General features: G+C 37.2%; 1 protein-coding gene across 4 annotated transcripts; it reads left to right on the forward strand.

The window, feature by feature from the left end:
* Positions 1-5,316: 5,316 nt before the first annotated feature.
* On the forward strand, positions 5,317-22,909 carry LOC112052566 (tetratricopeptide repeat protein 14 homolog). 4 transcript variants are annotated; one of them, XM_024091695.2, is made up of 19 exons: positions 5,317-5,495; positions 5,649-5,955; positions 8,646-8,722; positions 9,383-9,505; positions 10,601-10,821; positions 12,177-12,317; positions 12,559-13,235; positions 13,835-14,067; positions 14,888-15,057; positions 15,515-15,664; positions 16,095-16,166; positions 16,939-17,127; positions 17,646-17,736; positions 17,962-18,108; positions 18,797-19,023; positions 19,828-20,016; positions 20,648-20,884; positions 21,230-21,349; positions 22,176-22,909. In XM_024091695.2, exons 2-19 carry the CDS (start codon positions 5,658-5,660, stop codon positions 22,309-22,311), a joined length of 3,498 nt encoding a protein of 1,165 aa, XP_023947463.1. In that variant the 5' UTR covers positions 5,317-5,495; positions 5,649-5,657; the 3' UTR covers positions 22,312-22,909. The 4 variants fall into 4 exon arrangements, with proteins under 4 accessions (XP_023947463.1, XP_023947464.1, XP_023947462.1 ...); XM_024091696.2 differs by having other exon boundaries at positions 13,844-14,067; positions 17,643-17,736; XM_024091694.2 differs by having other exon boundaries at positions 5,652-5,955; positions 17,643-17,736.
* The last annotated feature ends 522 nt before the right edge of the window (positions 22,910-23,431 follow it).

Below are 23,431 nucleotides of genomic sequence, written 5' to 3' on the forward strand. Positions count from 1 at the left end.
GGCTAGCTTTCCGCGCCGAATCCTTGCGCACCACGATATCTTTTGCCATTGCCATCCCTCGCAGCTCCGTGTCCACCCTATATGCATTTTTGTGCAGCGGTGCGTAAAGTCGAAACGTTTAACTTTGACTGGAACCTAAATAGGTTCATTCCTACTATAGTTATGCATCAATTTCATTTATAGATACTTTCACATCGACTTAAAACGTCTAGGTACGACTGGGTAATATCAATTTTATTTAGGTAGGTATCTACCTACATAAAATTCATATTTTGACTACACTTAATAAATTGAAAGAATCACACCACTTTGAAATAAAGTGCTACAGTTAGGTGAAGTTTCCAGCTGGCCTATTCACTATTACTCACGATTACTCACTATTATTCACTATGTATTTTTTTCAATCTATTAAAATAAATATCAAATCAATTGAGAAATGTCATGTACCAAATAAAGTAGTATGTTATACACCATAGAATCTCAATTTCTTATTGTGTCAACTAGCATTCGTCGAATTAGCCTGCTGCAGGTTAATTCACTAAGTACCTTTGACGTATGGTAGTTAACAATATACAAAATTGAAATTCTATGTAAAAATGTCATCCGGTGCTTCCTGGTGTATATCCCACAGTAAAAAAGACATTTTATTGGTTGTTAGGTTAATAATAAAGACCAAAATGGCATTCTTTGGAAATGAATTATAACAGTATATTAAGCAGAATGGGAGAGATGAGGTAAAAAATCCAGGATATTATTTACTTAGGTAATTTCTAATTCTGTTTATGTAGATAAACCTGCATGTGTGACACAAATCTTAATAGATAACATCGTCCAAGAGGAATATAATAGGAATCCTATAAGAACTGACTGCAACATTGACAATTGACAAAGGCACCTTTAAAATTGTTACAAAAATAGTACGTGGTCTTGTCAAAGGAAGAAACCAAAGGCAACACAAGCTGATATACAATAATGTAAAACGTTGGGTAATATATCCGATGACAATGGTGCGAATGCGGCACAAAGCCGCAGCGTATTGTGTCAAACCATACAATACACCTTGCATACACAAACATAACCAATTTACTTTCGTATACAATAAAAATTGTCACACAACTAACGGTCTTACGACTAATACACATAATTATCATATTCCCACAAAGCAATACTATTGCCGACGTAAAAATACACGAGCTGTTATTTTCCCCACTAAATCACGCATTTATTATAGTGTTCCTAATACTAGTGCAAATTTTCCGTTAAATAAAAAAGGATGAACACGGGACGTATAAATAAAAAAAATGATGCTACCTAGGTTTCATAGTTAGTACCTATCTACATAAATAACTTGGTGCGTCAATATTTATTTAACCAACCTCCAAAAAAAGAGAGTTTGAGGAAGCTGTACGTTTTATTAGCTAAACTAAGGCTATATGATGTAGAGAAGTTATTGAAACTCTACGTATAGATTGAAAAAAAATATATCTTCAGTTGTTAGTTACATAGGTAGCTTAATGGTAACTCTTCCAAAATCAAAATATCACTCGTTAAGGCTTTCTAGCAAAGAGTTGCCACGAGGCTAAGTGACTGGTGAGTGTCGATATCATTTCTTTTTACATAAATCGCGTGGAAAATATACGTTTTACGAGTGATACTTTTGCATTTGAGGGTTGGACACTTGAAACCCGCCATCTGCTAAAGTCATGTCCCCACCGTACCTACTCGGTAGGGAACTTGACTTTACTCCGTAGTAGGTACTTACCTAATGGACATAATTAGTTTTACATGGACAAACTTTCATCTTTTATGGAAAGAGGAAGGTCTGGCTTTACAGGCTTTCAGGCTGTAGTGTAGATAAAAAATAAATTTCCTAATTAGATATTTCTGAAACACAAAATTCAACAATGAAATAAGTAGGCACAATTACCTATTGTTCAATGATTCTTAAATAAAACTTTATCTATGCTGAATATTCCACTTAAAACATTGAACGAGAAAAAGCTGAAAAGAAATCGGTAGCTACCTAGGCAGTGAAAATAAATAAGTGTTGAGGAATAAAATAAGTTTCGCGGTCCACCATTGTGCGAGGGACCGCCTTCCAGTCCAAACAGTATTTCCATTGTGTCTGCCATTACCTAGCCCTCTTTTCGCCTTTTGTATTCGCCTCTTCTATTGAAGTGAGACCTTCCCAATGACGCTTTATGGCCGCTTTGAAGTATGCAAGATATATACTTACGTGCTTCGACATAATTCTTAAAATATGGCTTTACTTTGCTATCAGTATGTATGTAGTTAGATACCTATAGATACCAACTTATTTACAAACAATTACATTAACAGTGACCGTTCGGCATATTTTTCATTTCATGCGCCACCATAAAAACATATACTTTGCATCATCGCTTAAATTGGCGTCGCGAGGACCCATTACATTTGGAAGATTAGATGATAAGAAGAATAATCTATACTTCTATAGTAGGTAGGTAATATATAAAGCTGAAGAGTTTGTTTGTTTGTTTGATTGAACGCGCTAATCTCAGGAAGTACAGGTCGGATTTGGAAAATTCTTTCAGTGTTAGATAGCATTTATCGAGGAAGGCTATAGGCTATATATTATCTCCGTTTTCCTGCGGGAACGGGAACCATGCGGGTAAAACCTCGCGGCGTCAGCTAGTTGGTTATATTACTATTTTTCAGTGTTAGGAGAAAAACTACAGGTCGCTAGGTGGTCGAAATTAAAAGCCGGACAATTCAGTCAAATTTGGCCTGAAATTTGGTTAAAAAGGTCGGTATTGAGGATTTTGTGTACATCAGTACTACATTACATACAGACATTAATAGGACCGACAATTTTTTTTCATGTGAAATCATTATTTTATGATTATTACAGTAAATTTTGTTCCCACACACACTCGTAGTTCGCTCGTTTAGCTCGCACGGAATAGAAAAGCCTATGTCCAGTTTTATCCGAACACCTGGCAACATTACCCACCACGCTGCTCCAATTCGAGTAGGTGGGATTAGAGAGAATTAATGTTTCTGACCAATTTCAAGTTATATGATAATGACCAGGGACCCATGTGGCACGTCGTTTCTCTTTCTACAATGAGTAACGCTTCGAAAACAAGAAAAGTATCACGTATCACAAAATAATGTAAATCCCATACATTTTTTATTTTCGAAGCGTTAGCGATCGTTTAATTTGTTTATTATTCATAAAGTGGCCTTAGCCAAGTGGCACATTGATTCTCTATCTACAAACGCCTAACGCCTAAACAAAATGTATGGGTTTATCAGATGCGACCGACAACTTGATCACGTGATCTGTCGATAGTGAATGTCATTCCCTCACATTTTTTTATTTTCGTTTGTAGTTTGTTAGTGTTTGTAGAAAGAGAATCGACGTGCCACGTGGCTACAGGCTCCTATATGGACAATATGGACATTTTTAAATATGGACATACCCTATCTAAGAACACTTGGGTAATTAAGACAAATCTTACGATATAATATTTACGTAAATCCATTCAGCGGTTTGGAAGATATGAGGTAATTAAGAATATTACATACATACATACAAATAAATTTTAAAGACACTATTCGCACTAAACTGAGTCCTCGTAACTATAGCTCGTGCGCATTAACTTGACACCTGGCTACTAAATACAACCGAACAACATTCGAGCTAGGTGTTAAGTTAATCCGCATGAGCTGTACTGCATTATGAAACACGGCTAAAACTCATGTGATATTAGGGCGATTTCAGTCTCTACTTTCATTAGCCAAACTCTAGTGACGAATAGCTCAACTGCGTTTCAATAGCTCAACGCAAGAGCGATCGGACTCATCACCGAAGGGTGGTGGTTCAATCCCCACCCCGTTGGTCTATTGTCATATCCACTCCTAATACAGTCTATCCCGACTAGTTGGAGAGGAATGGGAATATTGTTCATATTTAAAAGAGATGGCAAATATTCTTTTGTTTAAAAAATAAATAAATAAAGAATAGTGCGAAATAAAATAATACTTTAGGTTGCCAAGATAAAATTGATAAAATCGCTTGTATGTAGAATCAATTAATTTTCTAGAAAATAAATTGATTCTACATACGTTCGTCAACTATGTAGCTATATGTAACCCTGTACTGTACGTAATTAAAATACACATCCATACCAAACTTCAGTCTTAACAGCCTCTGAGTTAACTTACGGACGACTTTTTCTTATTATCTATCAACGAAATTAGTAGGTTTAACGACCTGTTGTCAGTTTGGATCGTGCCGCATTGCAAGAACCAGCTCATGACTAAGAGCCCTTTACGTCATTAACCCATATTCGGCTCACTGCTGAGCTCGATTCTACTCTCAGAATGAGAGGGGTAAGGCCATTAGTCCACCACGCTGGCCCAATGCGGATTGGCAGACTTCACACACGCAGAGAATTAAGATAATTCTCTGGTATGCAGGTTTCCTCACGATGTTTTCCTTCAACGATTGAGACACGTGATATTTAATTTCTTAAAATGCATGCAAATGCAACTGAAAAGTTGGAGGTGCATGCCCCGGACCGGATTCGAACCCACACCCTCCGGAATCGGAGGCAGAGGTCACATCCACTGCGCTATCACGCCCACGTAGCCCCGTATGGGTTCGAAACTAGTCGGGCATACACCGACCTAATATCACGTGAGTTTTAGCCGAGTTTCATAATCAATTAATATGAAGCCAATGCCAGATTCTATCACATACTCTATCAACTAGTAGTGGTAGGTATCTTTTTGCCGTTTGTGGTGGTAGGTTCGTGGTCAATACAAGTACAAGCTTAGACCATATTAATTGTCTAAGAATACAAGTAGTCCGCGAATAATAATTAATATTAAAAAACTTTTGTTGTCTGTGGACTGGAATCAGGAGTGGAGCCGGAATTGGCGTTGCCAACTTACGGGAAATTCCCCATCTTGCGGGGAATTATGACTTGATTTGGGACCATTCCCCATTTGTCTATTTTTAAGGATTGGTCTATTTTTTATTATTCTGTATATATTGCCAATATAACTGTTAATTTATTATCATTAGACATTAAATATTAATATTCTCAAAAAAAATTATATAATAATACGACAAAACCTTCAAAAATATCAATGAAAACTTTACAACAATCAGAATAGCGTTAATTTTACTTTTTCCTTGGACTTTACCTATGGGGACTTATTTTTAAAATATAATAATTTCTTTTCCTATTTTGGGGAATTTTGCTTCGATTTATGGGAAATTAGAAAAATAGGCATTGGCAACGCTGATCCAAATTGTCATTTTCCTTCGTGTTCGTCGTCTTCGACTTCGCCATTCGTCAATCGCCATTTTGTTTTTGTGAAACCAAGAAGAAATGTGTAGCGATTGCAGTGTGCAGTATTTTAAATATTATTTCGTAAAATATTAGTTGTAGTGAATATTTGTAATCAAGTAATTTTAGTGTCGCGGTTTAACTGCACTTAAGGTATTTATTAAAAATGTTTGATTTTCCAACTTGTTAATATACCTACTATTTCAAAATGGCGGAGCCGCCTGTATCAATATCAGCGTAAAATAAACACATAATTGTGGAAGTATGTTGTAAATAGAGGTTTCTGTATAACCAATTTTCTTACAGCAGTTCAACATGGATCCTCCGTTGGATGCGTCGTTGGTGGCGCAGTCCTTAAATTACCATGGACAGCAATTGCAAAAAACGTGGGAGGCCGAGCGGGGTGAAGAGGATTTGGCCAAGATTGGCGTTGGACCGTTGGATTTTGCTGTATACCAATCCAGGCACAAACATCTTACTTTCCAAGATCGTAGCAAACGGTTAAAACTCCATCAGTTTATTGCTAAGGAAGCAAATGTTTTGTTTGACTCCACGGTTACGGAGGAGCCGACTTCATCAAGTTTGGGAGCCGATGCGACGGCCCCGGAAGACAGTGAGTAGCCTATAATTATAACTATTATCAACTTCAATAAATAACAACTATATAGTCTTCTATACTAATATTATAAAGAGGTAAAGTTTGTAAGTTTGTAAGTTTGTCACATTTTTTAAATGGGGTAATCTTCGGAACTACTGGTCCGATTTTAAAAATTCTTTCACCAGTAGAATGCTACATTATCGGAGAGTGCTATAGGCTATATTTAATATTGGTATCATATATATTAGCCTAATTATCACAATTTTTGTCATACAGGTCGGACTGAAAATCCTCTTAAACAGACTTATTCGCATGCACTGCATTAACTATTGTGTAAAATTGAAATTAATGTAAAGAAACTTTATGAATCTTTAAAAGTTCTACAAAAAAGTCCGCGACACCATTTATCTATCTTCTATATATTAGCAGATATAGTACCTTTTGTGTTTTAAAAATTATTAATTTTATATACTTAGGTTTACGTCATTATTTATACAACTAAACTTTAATCCTTATTAAAATAAATTATTTAATAATCACAAGGATATTATGGAGATAAGATTTGCCCTTTACAGTATGTTAATTACTTAAATAGTTTCGGAGATAATACAAAATTTCTAAAAGACGCAGTAATTTCGCTATATGACGCCCGGCGCTTACATTTACGTAGTTCCTGTTCCCGTGTGAATATGGGGATCAAACATAGCCTATGACACTCGCAAATAACGTAGCTTTCTATTGGTAAAACAATTTTCCAAATCGGTCCAGTAGATCCAGAGATTACCTCCTACAACCACACGAACTTTACCTCTTTATATTATTAGCATAGAAGTCTTTATTTCTCTTGGTCATACCACCACTCTGGAAGGACTGGACCGATTTTGCTAAGGGTAGGAGTAAGATAAAGAAGTTACAGGGTAGGGTAGGGTACGGGTAGGGAAGCGTAGGGGTAGGGTAGGTTTAGGGCCGGGTTTAGGGTAGTGGTAGGGTAGGGGTAGAGGTAGGGTAGAGGTACGGGTAGGATAGGGAAGTGGTAGGGTAGGGGTAGGATAGGTGTGAGATAGGGGTACGGGTGGGATAGGGGTAGGAAAGGGATAGGGTACGGGGAGGGTAGGGGTAGGATGGGGGTAGGGTGTAGGTAAGGTAGGGGTAGGGTAGGGGTAGGTTTGGGTAAGGTAGGGGTAGGGTGGAGGTAGGGGTAGGGTAGGGTAGGGGTAGAGTAGATGTAGGGGTTGGGTAGGGTTGGGTTGGGGTAGTGGTAGGGTAGGGGTAGGGTAGGGTAGGGGTAGTAGTAAAGTTGATATCGAAATTTACGCGGACGAAGTCGCGGGCGTCCGCTAGTATATATTAAAACAGCAAACTATATTAAGCTTGATATAAAGTTTGCTGTTTTAAAATCAATACCTTGTTACCCTAACAACATTTTGTTTTAACTAAGCTAGCAACTGTTAAAGCAAGTACATAATTAACACAACATTCTCAATTTAGAAAACTAGTTTTCTTATATGGGTTTCACTTCCTCGCCCACTCTATGCCCACACAAAAAAGTGGTTGTCCTCATAAAAAAAAAATTACAGTTTAAAATTATATTGCACTACATGAACACAACATGTAAATTATACCTTAACCATGTGCACTGTTTATCCAACGAACAAATCAGGGTATAAATTGCTATTCATTTCAAATTAACCTGTTCTTAAATTGATGAAAATAAATTTGATGAATATGCTTTGAATAATTGGATATAGTTAATGTTATTTGAATAACATTTTATAATAAGTTATGAAATGACATGAGTTTTCAACCTTCATTTCTAATTTGTTTGTTGCTCAAGTATGGCTTTAGTATAGGTTAAAAATAAATTACATAATATTATGCAATTAAATTTAATGTGAGCTGTGATAGTGGATATGACCACCATCAACTCGTGAGGCCATAGGTTCGAATCCGAGCTGGGGCTTGCACCTCCAACTTTTCAGTTACATGCATTATAAGATTTTAAATTAAATATCATGTGTCTCAAACTGAAGAAAAAACATAATGAGGAAACCTGCATACCTGAGAATTTCCTTAATTCCTCATCCTGTGTGAAGTCTGCCAATCAAGAGTAGTGGACTAATATCGTAACCCCTTTCATTCTGAGTGGAGACTCATGCTCTTCAACAGTAGGCCAAATATGAATTTTTTTATTTTTTATTCTTGACAAGTTAGCCCTTGACTACAATCTCACCTGATGGTAAGTGATGATGCAGCCTAAGATGGAAGCGGGCTAACTTGTTAGGAGGAGGTTGAAAATCCACACTCCTTTTGGTTTCTACACGACATCGTACCGGAACGCTAAATCGCTTGGCGGTACGTCTTTGCTGGTAGGGTGGTAACTAGCCACGGCTGAAGCCTCCCACCAGCCAGACCTGGACCAATTAAGAAAATCTCAATTCAGCTGGGAATCGAACCCAGGACCTCCGTTTTGTAAATCCACCGCGCATACCACTATGCCACAGAGGCCGTCAAAAATTGCTAATGATTCACTCTCTTTTGTCACTTTCACTCTCTTTTTCAAAAGGAGTGTGAATAATGTTTGTACTGCTGATAAATAATGAGATAAGTTCAGTCAAATTATATAAATCTAATTTGACTGGACTTAACTCATTATTTATTCAAAAAAAATTCTAATTTTATCAAAAAAAAAAATATTTTTGTTCCAGATTTATTCGCATTGATGCCACCCTTTGAAACCTTTTTAAATGTGGACAAGTCAGCAAGGTTGAGGCATTTCTTTGATGTAAGTTATTTCAATTTGTGGCTGTTCTTATTAAGTTAAATTACAGAAATTAGTATCATGCAACTTAAACTAGAAATAGAACACTACAAATTTTATTAATTCAAAATCTGTATATTTCTGGAATGTGGTATAAAGCTTTATTTAATTTGAGTAGGTGTAGTATGCAGACCATTTGAGTACAAATACAATTTGCAAAATAATTGTAATTTTTGACTACAATAGGTATGGGAACCAAATCAAATTGATAGCAATCTTAAAATTCAGAGTGATAAAGTTTTCAAAATGCACCCTCTTTCAATTTATTAACAATCAATCTCATAACAACAGATAGACATAAACAGATTTCCAATCTCAATGATAACCTGGTAATGTATATTGTCATTTACACCATTTTCAATATAATTAGCCAATGGGCATCCACAATTGGACATAGAATTCTTTTAAGGATTTCAAAACACCATGGACCATGCATGCATTAGCTCTGTGTTGCCTGCTTGATGTGGGGTTTCCATCAGCACTGATTTCTGCTGCTGGTGGCACCTAAACATTTATTAACTCTTTAAATGTTATTTAATGGCAAATAAAGCTATGAATATTATTTAAACGGGTACATACCATTTTTTATTTCTTGGCCCTTAAACAATTGTTATTTTTGTGTAGAATGTGAAGACTGGAGAGTTGATCATTGGAGCGGTGATCAACAGAACTGCATCAGGGATGATGTTGAAGGTGCTATGCACAGCCGGACCCACTTCCAGATATGTAGCTGATATCAATGTTAAGGTAATTTTTCATACATGGTCACTTTCAATTAATAACAATTTTACCTACCTCTACCTTACTTTTACCCTACCCCTACCATAGTTCTTAACCTACCTCTACCCTGCCCCTACCCAAAGTAACCTATGTCCATATCCTGGTTCTAAGCTAACTCTCCACCAATTTTTAGTCAAATTGGTCTAGCCATTCTTAAGTTATGAATAATGTAACTAACACGCTTTTCTTTTAGTTATATAAGAATATAGATATTTACTGTTTTATGAACAGTTAATTACTATACAATTATATTTTGTGGCCTCTGCTGTACTAACATTGTTTAAAATACAATGTTTATCATCAACTGTATCTTGAATAATATCTCTCTGGATGTAGATTTCCTTTGATATAATGTACTATGTATGTAGTGTGTGACCTTTTGAAACATGTTTGAAGATTAGAGTGTTCAAACAACACTTTACTTAAAGTATTTTAACAATGACTTGCACTTGGAAACTAAAATTTTAAATTTATACTGAAACTGTTTGAACTTTGTACCATTTTGTTTCTTTTGTGAACCAAAATGTTTGTAGTGCCCTTGAATTTTATTTGTGTTATTAAAGTATTAGAATAAAATTATACAAATTAATACAACCTTGCCTGTACTGTACCTTGAATACTTAATATTCTAAGATTTTATATTTATGTGCTATGCTTATAATCTAAGAATGTAAACTGTGTTGTTACACTTTCAATAAAATTATATTCTATTAAATATGGTGTGATAAAGTAACAGAAGCAGGAAATTCAGAAAAAATATCTTCATAATTATATAGAAAGGAATGGATTCCTGAGATACTGAATCTTTACCTCTGATTATCTGAATCTTTGAGGAAATCTTTGCTCAGTTTTGCTAATTTCTTACAATTGTAAGTTGGCCAACTAAATCGCAGAGGTATAGTGAACCCTGCACATATATCCCAACTAATAAATTGGACACAGATCATTTTGGAACCCCATTTCCCTTTAAATTACACACAATTAAAAAGTTGTCCCAACTAAATTGTAACTATATGTCTGCGGACACTCATTAAGAGTTTAACAAAGATTTTCTCTCTGCAGGCATTTTTACCTGTGGGAAATATCATACCGGCAGTGGACAAGAAAAATGTGTCAAGAAACTACCTGATGAATGACACAGTTTGCTGTGAAGTTATCGAAGTAATTCCCGACACTGACAAAATGGTTTGCGGCATGAAGGGCGTGACTCGGGGGCCCGACGATCCGCCGCCCAAGCCGCCCCTCGGCCTCCTCAGCACTGACGACTTTCCTCTCGTCTACAAGTATGTAATGTACCCTAAAACACACTCTAAATCACAGTTTTTTCTACACTTTTTGCAGGCCTGGTCACATTTTGTTATATCACAAATTTGTTTTATGTATGTTTATTATTGTGAAGATGTCCCAACAATATGACCAAAGAGAAGCTTTCAATGTCTATAGAAAAACGCCGACAATAATGAAAGTACGCAAAGTGGAGATATTTGAATCACTAAGTACAGACTATATGAAAAATCATAATATTAATAATTGGAAGATTCTGAAACTGGATTAACAATATACACTGGATGACAGATGACAGAGCTACTACCAAAAATGTTGAAAACTCCATTGTTGTGTCCTGTGGTTTGTTTCACGGTTTTCTTTTAATTTCAATTTTACAGTACATACACAGTTCATAGGAAACATTCTGTTGTGAAGGATGAAGCGCTTTATGTGGATGAATGTTTTCACTGTTTTCTGGTCACTTTTTCAGTACAGATTTAAACAAAACACCAACAATCTAGTGACTGTGAATGCACAAAAATTGTTTCTTAAAATTGAAAAACTTGTAAGATATTGGATTGTATTAATGGATATTGTTTGTGAGCATTCTTTGGATGCTTCTATACTTTTGTGGGGAGTTTCATCTGTAAAATCAAAATCACATGATGCACATGAAAAAGGTCAGTAAACAAACAAAAGGGTCTCTTTTTGATGTCTATAAACAGAACCTGTATTTCTGTATTAAAACTAATATTTAATATTGCAGCATTAAATATGAAACCGTTGGTTGGACTTTAATGTAATCAGCATTTGTCGGATGTTGGCGTTATTTATTTAATAAAAATGGACTCCCCGGCCATATTTGTTTAGCTGATGCCAGGCTCCCAAAGACGATAACACTAGTTTGAAACTAGCACAGTGCACATCACTGTGTTCCGGATACAGTTGCACAGGCTACGAAAGGAAACAGCTTCTCCATTATTTTAGGGTGTTTTTTTTCTAGGTGTAGCACCAACCCCCAAGACTTATTCATACCTACATTATGCTGTGACTGTAGCTGAGACGTATTGGTAATATTAACGTCACATAGTCGAAGCAGCATCACATTATCTATGATGTTATATTTTGAATGTGTGTGAAAGCAATAAAATACAAGTAAAATAACATTTTTTGAACAGCTCCAATGGAACAGGTGAGGAATGAGAATGTGCGACATTCTGACAGACTTACGAATCTATTCTTGATTGATGATTCATTCAATTTATTTCAATTCTTTTACAGTCAAATAATAGTGGAATAACTCCAAAATAAAAAGGATTAAAAAAAATTTTTTTGAAAACTTTCCAGTTGTTAATTTGTTATTTTTTGACAGGAAAACTATGGAAATGAAGGGTGAAAGCTATGAAGCCATTTTGGAGAAGAGCCCGGGCTTCAATAACCCAAACTGCGTTCAATACCTCTCTGAACTCTTGGGAATCTCTAATATGCATTGCACCAATTTTGCATCATTGAGGTAAATAAACAAAATCATACTCAAAATATTCTTTATTTTCTAATAAGTTGTAATAAGTTCAAAATATCAAGTCTCTGAATTTTTACTCTATGGAGCTAATAATTCATGGACTGATATATTGACAAACTTGAAAGATTCATTCATTCATTCATTCATTCATTCAGTGTCAATATATCAGTTCATGAATTATTAGTTTAAAACATTTTCTTTATTGATTGAAGAAGAATTTTTTCTTCAACAGAGGAGGATTTTCGTCGTCGGATTATGCAGATGAATTACGTCAAGCTCAAGCTAGCAAGTGGGCATTCCGGTCAGTAGCTGAAGGGATAGAACACTTCAAAGCTGGGAGACATTCAGAAGCGTTCCAGTGTCTCAATAAAGCTCTGAGTATAGATCCAAGAAATGTCGAAGGTCTAGTTGCCAGAGGAGCTCTCTATGCCAACAGTGGAACATTTAAGAAGGCTATTGAGGACTTTGAAACTTCCTTGAAACTCAACCCCAATCATGCCAACGCCAGGAAATATTTGGGAGAGACGTTAGTAGCACTTGGACGCAGCTATGAAGATGAGAATAAAATTGCAGAAGCGCAGAAGGCGTATGAAGATTGCTTAGCGATAATACCGTTTCATGAGGAAGCTCAGAACTCATTAGATTTCCTTAAGAGCAAAACATCTACAACTAAACCTTTGATAGAACCGGATGAGCTACTCTTGCCTGGTCTGACCGGTGCTAAGTCATTTGAGATGAAAGAGACACTGAAACAGTTGCTAAATTTGACAGAGAAGAAGGATAAGAAAAAGAAGAAAAAACGAGGAAAGGGAAAGAAGAAAAGATCCAGCAGTTCGTCATCATCGTCAAGCGATTCTTCTAGTTCTAGTTCTTCATCAGAATCATCTTCGTCATCATCCGATTCCAGTGGTGAGAATAGTTTTAAATTATACTTCTTACAATTTAATATGTTTTTACATAACTATATACTTTAATATTTACAGCAAGTGCATAGTAATATTACAAAGAAGCAAAGTTTGTGGTATTGTAGGAAGTAATCTCTAAATCTACTAAACCGATTTTAAAAAGTCTTTTACCACTAGATAGCCACGTATATGTCATGGGCTATATTTTATTCCCATATTCTCACAGAAAAGCTGTTTGAAAAAATACTAAGTCATTTGTCATTCATTTTGTGTGTATAGAGGTTCAATAAATTTATATATATATGGATTCATCATACATATTTAGGAATATGTATTCAAATTTTTTAACTTTGTCTTATTTTTTGTGTATGTATACCCAAATCTGTGCTTACGTTTTTCTCTTCCACAGTGGTTGTCTGTAGAGACTGCTCTTTAGCGATGAGATTGCCAATTGTACATTAGTTTCTAAGTCTTATTATAAGTTATTGTTTATCTTTGTTTTTAGTGTACAATCAAGTATATTTCTTCTTCATCATCAGCATTGTAGTAAGTATGTATTTGAATGTCTGTCATGCCATCAATACAGAGAGTGCACGTTTACAGAGTCGGAAGGGCCGAACCGTAAGAAGAAGCGTCGCTCGCAGTCGAACAACAAGCGGCAGCGCTCGCTGTCGCCGCTCAGCAAGCGCATGGCGATGCTGGGCGACGCGGACTCGGCGTCGCGCACTCACAACTCGCAGTTCAACCACCCCTACGGGTACCAGCCGCCGCCGCCCGTCGAGGAGCCGGCTAGCGCGCCCGCTCGCTCGCAGGCCGACGTCGATTATGAGTTAAAGGTAAAAGTTACATTCACACTTGTAAAAGATTTTTTTTGTTCTATTATCCTCATGAGATCAGTCGATAGACTATGAGTAGAGGTGTTGTAAGTAAGTTTGGTGGTTAAAAACAATCTTCCCCAGTGGGAGCAGCTCCATGTAATTGTTATATATGGCTTTCACTCAAATTTGCCGTCTTTTCAAGCGTTGAATCGCCCGTGGCATAGTCAACTGTACAGCCAGACTTGTGAAAGTAAAAATAATAATTGTAAGCGCAGGTTTCATCACTTTAGGATAATCTAAACGTAAGTCTTTACATTTATAATGTAAAGTAAAAAAGTGACAAGACAACTTAGAATAAAGCTTTTTAACAAAAAAATTGAACCAACTTCAAAATCACACCAACTGAAAAGCGAAAAATAACATTGGTTGTGCTAGCTTCTGATCACTTTAAAGGTGGTACCAAGCCATTGATGTATTAATTAAAGCAGTTTCTGAAAGAACCACAGCAAAGAACCACAGTCTTTAAATCCTAAAAATTTATGATTTAATTGGCTTTAATTAATGCATCACTGCAATTCATTTGCAATGAAAAAGGAGAGCTATATTTTCGATGTTATTGGTCGACATTGTATTTTCTCGAGATAACACATGCTATGCTTACAGGCTTCTCATCTTACATGAAAGGGGATTTATTTAGAGATTAATTCCATCATACGGCTGTGGATTGGCAGGATCGTTGTTTACATAAAATTCTTTAAGAAGTTATTTTTAACCGACTTTCAAAAAGGAGGATGTTCTACGTTCGGCTGTATGTATGTTTTAATTTGTACATTCTCAGGTAAGAAAGTTCCTAGAAATGACCAAAGAAGACTCCGATTATGAAGATAAGGTGCGCAACTTTTTGGAAGAGACTGCTCAATATAAGCGCAACCGTAAGATGCAAGAGCTCGGGCAGCAGACGCAGCCAGGCGCCGAACACGACAAGAAGAAAAAGAAGAAGAAGGACAAGTTAGTATGAGTTTTGTATACATTGGTAGGTAGTCAGTCAAACAATGTCTTTTTCTCTTTATGAGTCTGTTTTTGTTGCTGAGACATGCTAGACCTACAGCTTTATCATATTATTCATAATTATCAACCCTTTTTTATTGTTTTATTATTCGGCTCACTGCTGAGCTCGAGTCTCCTCTCAGAATGAGAGGGGTTAGGTCAAAGGCCACGCAGATATTTAAGAAAATTCTCTGGTGTGCAGGTTTCCTCACGATGTTCCTTCACTGTTTGAAACACGTGATATTTAATTTCTTATAATGCTCACAACTGAAAAGTTGGAGGAGCATGCCCCGGACCGGATTTGAACCTAAGCCCTCTGGAATCTGAGGCAGAGGTCATATCTACTGGGCTATCACAGCTCTTATATTATTATAGAGAGTATAAGAGGAAGAGTGTATTAATTCTGTTTCTTATTTAGGAAAAAGAAGAAAGAATCGAAACGTAAACGCAAGGAGCAGGAGAGAGAAGAAAAGCGAAAGTCAAAGTTGTCGCGTATGAGCAATAATTCGGAGTACTCTCTCCGTGATTTGGAAAACATTGGTGACAAGAAGTTAAGGGATGCAATTAGGTAAATTACTCAATACCTCATTATTGTATTCTGACATTATTATAACAAAATTCTCGCAGTACTAGCCCCAATTTACAATCTTTGTATTAAATCCTAGTGTAATTTGCGATTTTTTAAAGATTTTGTTAAAATTTTGCTTTTTCTAATAATCTACACAGGTCTTGCTTAAAAAAACAATAAAGTGCTTGCTTTATAAATATATATATAACGCGTTTTTTTTTTACATAAATTATATATTTATAATTTATGTAAAAAAAAATTATATATTTATAATTTATGCGTTTGTAATGCTATATGTACATTTAAGAGGTACTAACTATATTGTAAAATATTTGCACAAGTTTTTTTTAACACAGTCACAATCGATTTATAAAAATTAAAAACTAATTCTGACCATCAATATATTTATTCTGCATGTGTATCATTACAGGAAAGAATTGAAAGGGAAATCCAAGAGAGACCTAAGTTCGGAAGGCGAATATGATCGAAAACATGAAAAGAGGTGAGCTAATTAATATTGTTTGTGTTGATAAATATCTTTTTCTTATTATGTACTAGTTCACAATCCTGTGGGAATACTGAGGTAAAATGTAGCTTATGTTACTTCAATACAATCACAATTTTGTCCTGACTACTGCATATTACTTAATTTATATTAAACCGGAGTAGTCAGGTTGTCCTTCGGCATAGGTCTCCACTAGAGTTTACCACTCTACTTGGCCTCTAGCTTTTCCTTGTCATCTTTTTGGCAGGACTTCTTTCTTCCCATCTTTTGTGTGGTCTGTATGACCTCTTTACACCATTTCTTCTTCTTCTTCTTCTTCTTCTTCTTCTTCTGGGCCGTTTCCGCAATTGGCCATTTATTGATGTGGTTGGTGTATGTGATAATTAATCACACTTCACACTAATATTATAAAGGCGAAAGTTTGTGTGTAAGTGTGAAAGTGTGTAAGTATGTTTGTTCCTCTTTTACGCTGCGACTACCGAAGGGATTTGGCTGAAATTTGAAATGGAAATAGATTTTACTCTGGATTAACACATAGGCTACTTTTCATCTCGGAAAAATCCATGGTTCCCGCGTGATTTGTGAAAAACTGAATACCACGCGGACGAAGTCCCGGGCGTCCGCTAGTAATTAAATAAATAAATGATTGGAAGTTAAGTGAGACGCGGCAGGATTGCCCAAAGCAAAGCGAAGTTCGTGCTATTGTGTATTTGATAAACTTCGCGATGTATTATTGGTGTAATAGATAACGAATCTTTACTTCTAACAGCCGAATACTGGACGAGATGCACGGGCTTGAAGAGCTGGAGTCCAAACTGTCGGCGTACCACGTGATGGTGGAGAAGGAAGTGCTGGGCAAGCGCGACGGGCGCGGCTCCGTCAGCCCCATCGACCAGGCGCCGCCGCTGCCGCTGGAGAAGCCCAAGTGGAAAATGTCCATGAGCGCTGTCAAAGAACCGTTAGTGATGCTTCCTTCTATACATCATCATCAATATCAGACTATACAGGGAGATACTTTTTGTAGTGCGCAAATATTTTGATGCCGTCGTGTCGTGCACTTCATAGATGCAAAAATGCCCTGCCGAAGATAACGACTCAATGCAAACCTATGTTGGAACACAAAATACATAGTTGGACTATGATTTTTCCAATTTTTTACTTATAGTGCATACCCTAGTTAAAAGCCTTGTGCACGCCACTGCGTGCATCATAGGTCTACAAGGCCAGCCTCCCTCTTTAAAGGAGAGCACGGCATGCTTGGGGTGAAGTAAATTCTTTAACAATCACTAACAATTGTTAATGCCTGAGACAGACAGCTAAATGCTATTTTGCTTCACATTTTCAAGGAATTTCGTTACATACTCTTTATTATACAAACATATACAAACAACTGTCAATAAGTGGTATGGTAATTATGGCATATATCCTACATTATAGAACTTGTATAAAATCACTAATAAGAGTATTTGTTAGTAGGCCTAAGAAGAAAGAAACACCAGTACCGAAGGGGTACAAGGAACGCTATGCATTTGAAGATAGTTCTGACGATTCTCAGGAACATCCCAAGGTAATTTCTTTTAACAAATTATTAAAGTGTATAAAAAATTATGTCACAACATCTTTAATCAGAACATATATAATGAAATAATGGCAATAATAATGAGAATTCCTCGCTCAATCGGTAAGGAAGAAGAAAGTGTAGTGTACACAAGTCAAAGCGAAGCTTTTCTGGGTCCATTAGGTATTTTATTTAAGATACTGTCCTAAGAATTATTCTTTTTAACCTTATCAGCCCGCGCCCGGTGACAAGAACGTGTCGGTACGGCGCGCTATGGCTATGAAGGAGCCGCCGCCGCTGCCCAGCGCGCCGCCGCCCAAGCTGAGCCGCGAGCCCGACCCGCCCGGCACCGAGCCCCACCAACAACACCCGCACGCACCGGTAAGGCTGCCCTTCCACCGGAACGGAGAAAGGGAGCAAAGTCGAGCGGAGCTGTGGACTGTCGATTCATAGGGATCGGAGAAAGGGAGCAAAGTCGAGCGGAGTTGTGGACTGTCGATTCATAAGGATCGGAGAAAGGGAGCAAAGTCGAGCGGAGTTGTGGTCTGTCGATACATAGGGAACGGAGAAAGGGAGCAAAGTCGAGCGGAGTTGTGGACTATCGATTCATAGGCGCGGGAGCTAGGTCGTGGAGTTGTGTACTGGTGTTTATTTGCACTGCTTTCGCTTGCAATATGCGCCACGACATTCTACCTCGAAGGTAGTGAGGAAACTAGTGTCTCGTCATTATATAGTCGCTATAACAGCATTTTAATCCGAAAACAGTTAATTTTACAGAAAAATTGCGATAGAAATTTTTTGTAGACAATTTTATAAGGAACAATTTTTATAATAACCTCTATTAACCTCTGAACAATATTTGCGAATAACTGAATTTTAGCCGGCACAATATTGATGTTGATTTTTCACATCTTCATAATAACACCGGAATAAAGGTGTACACAAAAATTTTGCTCACTGGGATTTTTTCCTCAGATTGGGGTTTAAAATGCCAGTTGACAGTTTAAGTTCTTGTGAATCATGACAAAAAGAATAGATGTATATATTTTTTTTATTGTTTGTCACACAGCCGGTTCGCAAAGGCAACATAGTGTTGGACAAGTTCGGCTCGTTCCGGCTGGCGCAAGAGGGCGAGACGCCCGTGTCGGTGGGCGACGGGCGGCCGGAGCAGTTCGTGACGCGCATCAAGCCGCCCACGCCGTCCGGACGACGGCCGCGCTCGCCGCCCTCGCCGCGCCGACACTCGTCCAACTCGTCCGACGACGCGAGGCGCTCGCCCAAGCGGTCGAGGAGCAGGTAAAAATATAATTCACATACATGAGCTAGAAAATAAGATAAACCTTGAAGTTATTGACAAAGCTCTTCTGATGATACGTCCAGGAAACTTGTCCACAATACAGCGAAAAGATCAGTCAATCAATAATGACTTCACACAATTTTAGTGGCTGTTTGTGGTTTCATATTACTGTTTTCTCAATTGGTCATCAAACAAAATCAAGCTTTTTTAAAAAAAATTCTCTCTGTCTGTCCCAATGTCCGGGCTAATCTCTGAAGTGACTGAACTTTCAGTAGAGGTTATTAAGCTACATATTATAGTCTACTTTTATACTTGTACCAGTTCTAAGTGTCTTGCATCGTCATTGAAAGTCAGGTAAGATTGCAATGCAAGGGCTAACTTATGGGTGAGTAAAAACTAATGTTAAAAGAGTAATAGGGATGATGACAGTTTTTTAAATTGTACTTATATACATTAAGAGTATGCTAATAGTAAAGCAATTTTGTAAAAGTAACAGGGTATCTGCGATCATTACTTTCGGGGCTTAAAGGGTCAAATTTGCGGCGCTGCCGCGGATCCCTGAAAAGCTCCCCATACAAAATGGTACGATTTAATGGCGTCGTAGGTCGTAATTATAATTAGATTTGTATGACCATGAAAAATGTCACATTTAATGTAAGGAAACTAAAACTGTATGAATATTCATCTAATTACGATAAAAGATTTTGAAATTTTACAATTTAACCTTATTTACTTGAATGTATCATAAAAAGCCAATATATTCAAACCTAGTTATCATCCCCATAACTTTCAAAATTTTTAAGGTCTCGGCCACGCAAATATCGTTTCCGTTCGGGGTCTCGGTCGGCTTCTCGCTCCGTGTCGAGCGCGAGCGGCTCGGTCGCGTCGCGCCGCCGTCGCTCCGCGTCGCCGCGTTCGCGCTCGCGATCCGACGCGAGCCGCTCCTACTACTCGCGCAGTCGCTCGCGCTCCCGCTCCATGTCCAGAGATAGGTGAGTACACTTTGATATTGTAGTAAATGATTACAGTCAGTGGCGTGCATAACGTTGCACATACACAAGGTATGCACTAGTAAGAAAAATTAAAATGGAAAAATTATCATTTAATAAGCATTAAGAAAACAACTCTTAGGGTATGCAGTACTTTAATGCATGTATGAAGTGCACGCCACTGATTACAGTAGAGAAAGACGTTTAATATCCTCAGTCTACCTAAACTAGTCATTTAGTGGCTTAATGTCGTCAGTCCAAAGTCAGTCGGCTCTTCAGGCTGAGGACATTTTGTTGATGTGGAAACCTTTTTTTTTTTATAAAAGAATATTTGCCAGATTTTTTTTAATATGACCAATATTCCCATTCCCAACTAGTCGGGAAAGGTATTAGGAGTGGATATGACAATAGACCAACGGGACAGGAATCAAACCTTGCTCTTACCGTTACCGTAGAGCTAATGATTGGCACAGTTGTATTTGGAAAACCTTAAAAAGTGTATTATCCAGCAATCCTTTCCTAATTCATTTAAAATTAATCATATTAAATAACATAATTTTCTTTCGCACATTGAAAGTTGAGGTTTTGTCTTTACCTAATCATCTATGTGGTAATAAAAAAAAATACATTTTAGAATGCGCCGCTTCAATCGTCGCGGCAACTGGCGCGGTCGCGGAGGCTTTGAGCGCGGCACGTACTACCGGCCGCGCTTCCACACGTACAACGGCGGCGGCAACCGCGGGCGCGGTCGCGGCGACTTCCGGCGCGACGACGGTCGCCGCTTCCAGCACGAGTGGCGCGACAACCGCTCGCGCGGCGGACGGCCCTTCCGACCGCGGCGCGGCGGCGGCGGCAGGGGACGACCGTTTAGGTATGTGCTATCTATCTATTACTTACGTACTGAAGACGCAACGTAAACAAGGCTAAAGGCTCTTCATATATATACTCCGTATTATTTTATTTCTTGCCGGTTTCTTCTCAGCAGAATCTGCCTTCCAAACCGGTGGTAGAATCTTTACAAATAGTAAACTGACGTATCAAAAGTGATTGTAAACTGAGCCTACTTTAAATAAATGAATTTTGAATTTATTTTTCTTTTTTTTAAATTTTTAACAATGTCGTGTTGAGAAGAGACTAGAAGTTTGGTGCAACTTATACCAGCTATCCTAAGCTTCAGCTTATATTATTTGTATATAATCATAACTTATAATTCCAGAGGTGGATTCCGTGACTTCCGCGACCGCCGCGTGGGCAGATACTCGCGCTCGCGCAGCCCCGACAGGACGCGCAGGTCCAGGTCTTACAGCCCTGAGAGAAGAGATAAGGAAAGAGACAGGTTGGTACCAAAATGAAATTATTTAACAATCATAATAATCATGTAGAAAATTTCACTTAAAAACTGGCCAATTTAGCTTTGACAGTTTTAAAATTACTGGTAAAGAAAATTATACCTAAAGGCCTTTAAATATAGTCCAATAGTCCAATATTGAATAAAATCCCAAATTCAAAGCAATTTCAACCTTAGGGATTGAGTTTAAGGTTTACTTTGCAAATGCGACTATTTGAATTGAGTGCCAAGAAGTTGTGTTTGGCACTCATTGAGTGTGGACGTTTTTTGGCCGCTGTCGCATCCACTATTAATAGGAGATCGATAACACATATAAAATAATTTATTTAAAATGGATAACAGGATACCTCAAAAAAATAATGCTTACATGCAATTTGAGCAAAATAGACAATAAAATCCTCATTTTACTGTGGTGGTATGTGTCCATTTATTTAAATAGACCGGCGTAGATCCTGTTCCCATAGAAATAAAGCCTAGGCTAGGTATTCTAAGGGATCCATACGGACTTATGTTACTTGCCTTCCACTTGTGAAAGAGTTTAAAATATAGCTGTTCCTCTGGTGTAGTAATACTGCCATGGTTCATCAACATCTACTCAATTGAGAAATGTCATACACATACTGTATGATATCCACCAGTAAGCACCAGATGACATTTGTCACATAGAATCTCAATTTCATACATGTCAACTAGCATATGTCAAAGATAGTGAATTTGCCTGCTGGTGGACAATCCACTTATTACTATTAAAACCTTTCACACTAACGATTATTTACAATTCCAATCCAAAAATAAAATTGTTCTGCTTGACCAGCCACCGCAGTGAGGGCGAGTATGAAGAGGAACGCTACGTGGACAGAAAGGAGTACGACGGCAAGTGGGCGGACGGCAACGAGCCTGAGAGGAACCACAACACCGAGGAGAAACCCGAGGAACCGCCAAAGGAATAGACCACATCTCACGAGTTTTTGCACAACCGCCGTCACTAGTTCCCGTAGCTTAAGTTTAGTGTTATTGGCACCAAACTTAGTGTTCTAGCAATTATAATCGCAATTTTTATTTTCTGAATTAATGTAGCTTTGAAAAAACTACTACAAATGAATTCTATTAACTGCCCATGTGGTAGGTGCAAATTATTATTATCACCATGATGTGACTAAATAGTTGCTTTTAGTTGACCAACTTTTTGACATGGTTCTTCGGGACTTGTTTATATATTAGATTAAAATTCTGAATTGTGCGATTATTAATTTACAGTTTGGTGCTGCACCTGCAAATGTTATTATTTTATTAGTTTTGTAAATATTAGATACGCGAATATGTAACATATATTCATTTACTTGTTTATAAAAAATAATGCAGTTTTTATTCACTTGATTTTTTTTGTTACATTGTCCCAATGTCACTTTGGTTAGTTGTACTATTTACTTATATGATATGGATTAATATTAAGAACCATTCCACAGTTAGAATTATAATGACTAAATTGAAGTTTCACCACTAGTTTTTGTGTGAATTTGCAAAATAAATCTTTTAAATGTACCAAGATTACTTGTATTATTTGTTTTTCCTATCGCATCAAGTAGCCTTCTGTTATCTTCTAATCTAATCACTATTAAAAATAGATAATATGGGTATATAAAAATAGGTATTGTTATGTAGTAAAATAGTCTACAGATCTACAGATTTACTAATATTACAGGGGTAAAGTTTGTGAAGTGGTAGGGGTGATCTCTGGATCTACTGAACCGATTTTGAAATATCTTTTACTAATAGAAGCCTCGTTATTAGTGAGTGTAAAGGTGTAATAAGTTTATAATATAGTCCCGTATTCCTGCGAAGATTCAATATAAGACTACCTTTATTGGATGTCAAGTTTTCTATAACATTAAACAAAGGGACAATATTCTCCTGTTGATGTATATTTTTAGTGTCAACTGGAAACAAGAAGAATAGTTATAAATTCGAAACACATTCCAATTTTAAACCTACTCACTACTCTCTAGTCTCTAGTGTTGTCTATGAAGACAAACCTCATTCTCTAACAGTAACACCTCACCACTGGAAGCC

This window comes from Bicyclus anynana, chromosome 3 (genome assembly GCF_947172395.1).
Source record: "Bicyclus anynana chromosome 3, ilBicAnyn1.1, whole genome shotgun sequence".
NCBI lineage: Eukaryota > Metazoa > Arthropoda > Insecta > Lepidoptera > Nymphalidae > Bicyclus > Bicyclus anynana.

What these genes read in the sequence shown, in the direction of transcription:
- LOC112052566 (XM_024091694.2), top strand. Translation starts at nt 5,658, where the DNA reads ATGGATCCTCCGTTGGATGCGTCGTTGGTGGCGCAGTCCTTAAATTAC. An exon ending in GGTTGAGGCATTTCTTTGAT is followed by an intron (nt 8,723 to 9,382) that starts GTAAGTTATTTC and finishes ATTTTTGTGTAG; the next exon opens with AATGTGAAGACTGGAGAGTT. An exon ending in TAGCTGATATCAATGTTAAG is followed by an intron (nt 9,506 to 10,600) that starts GTAATTTTTCAT and finishes TTCTCTCTGCAG; the next exon opens with GCATTTTTACCTGTGGGAAA.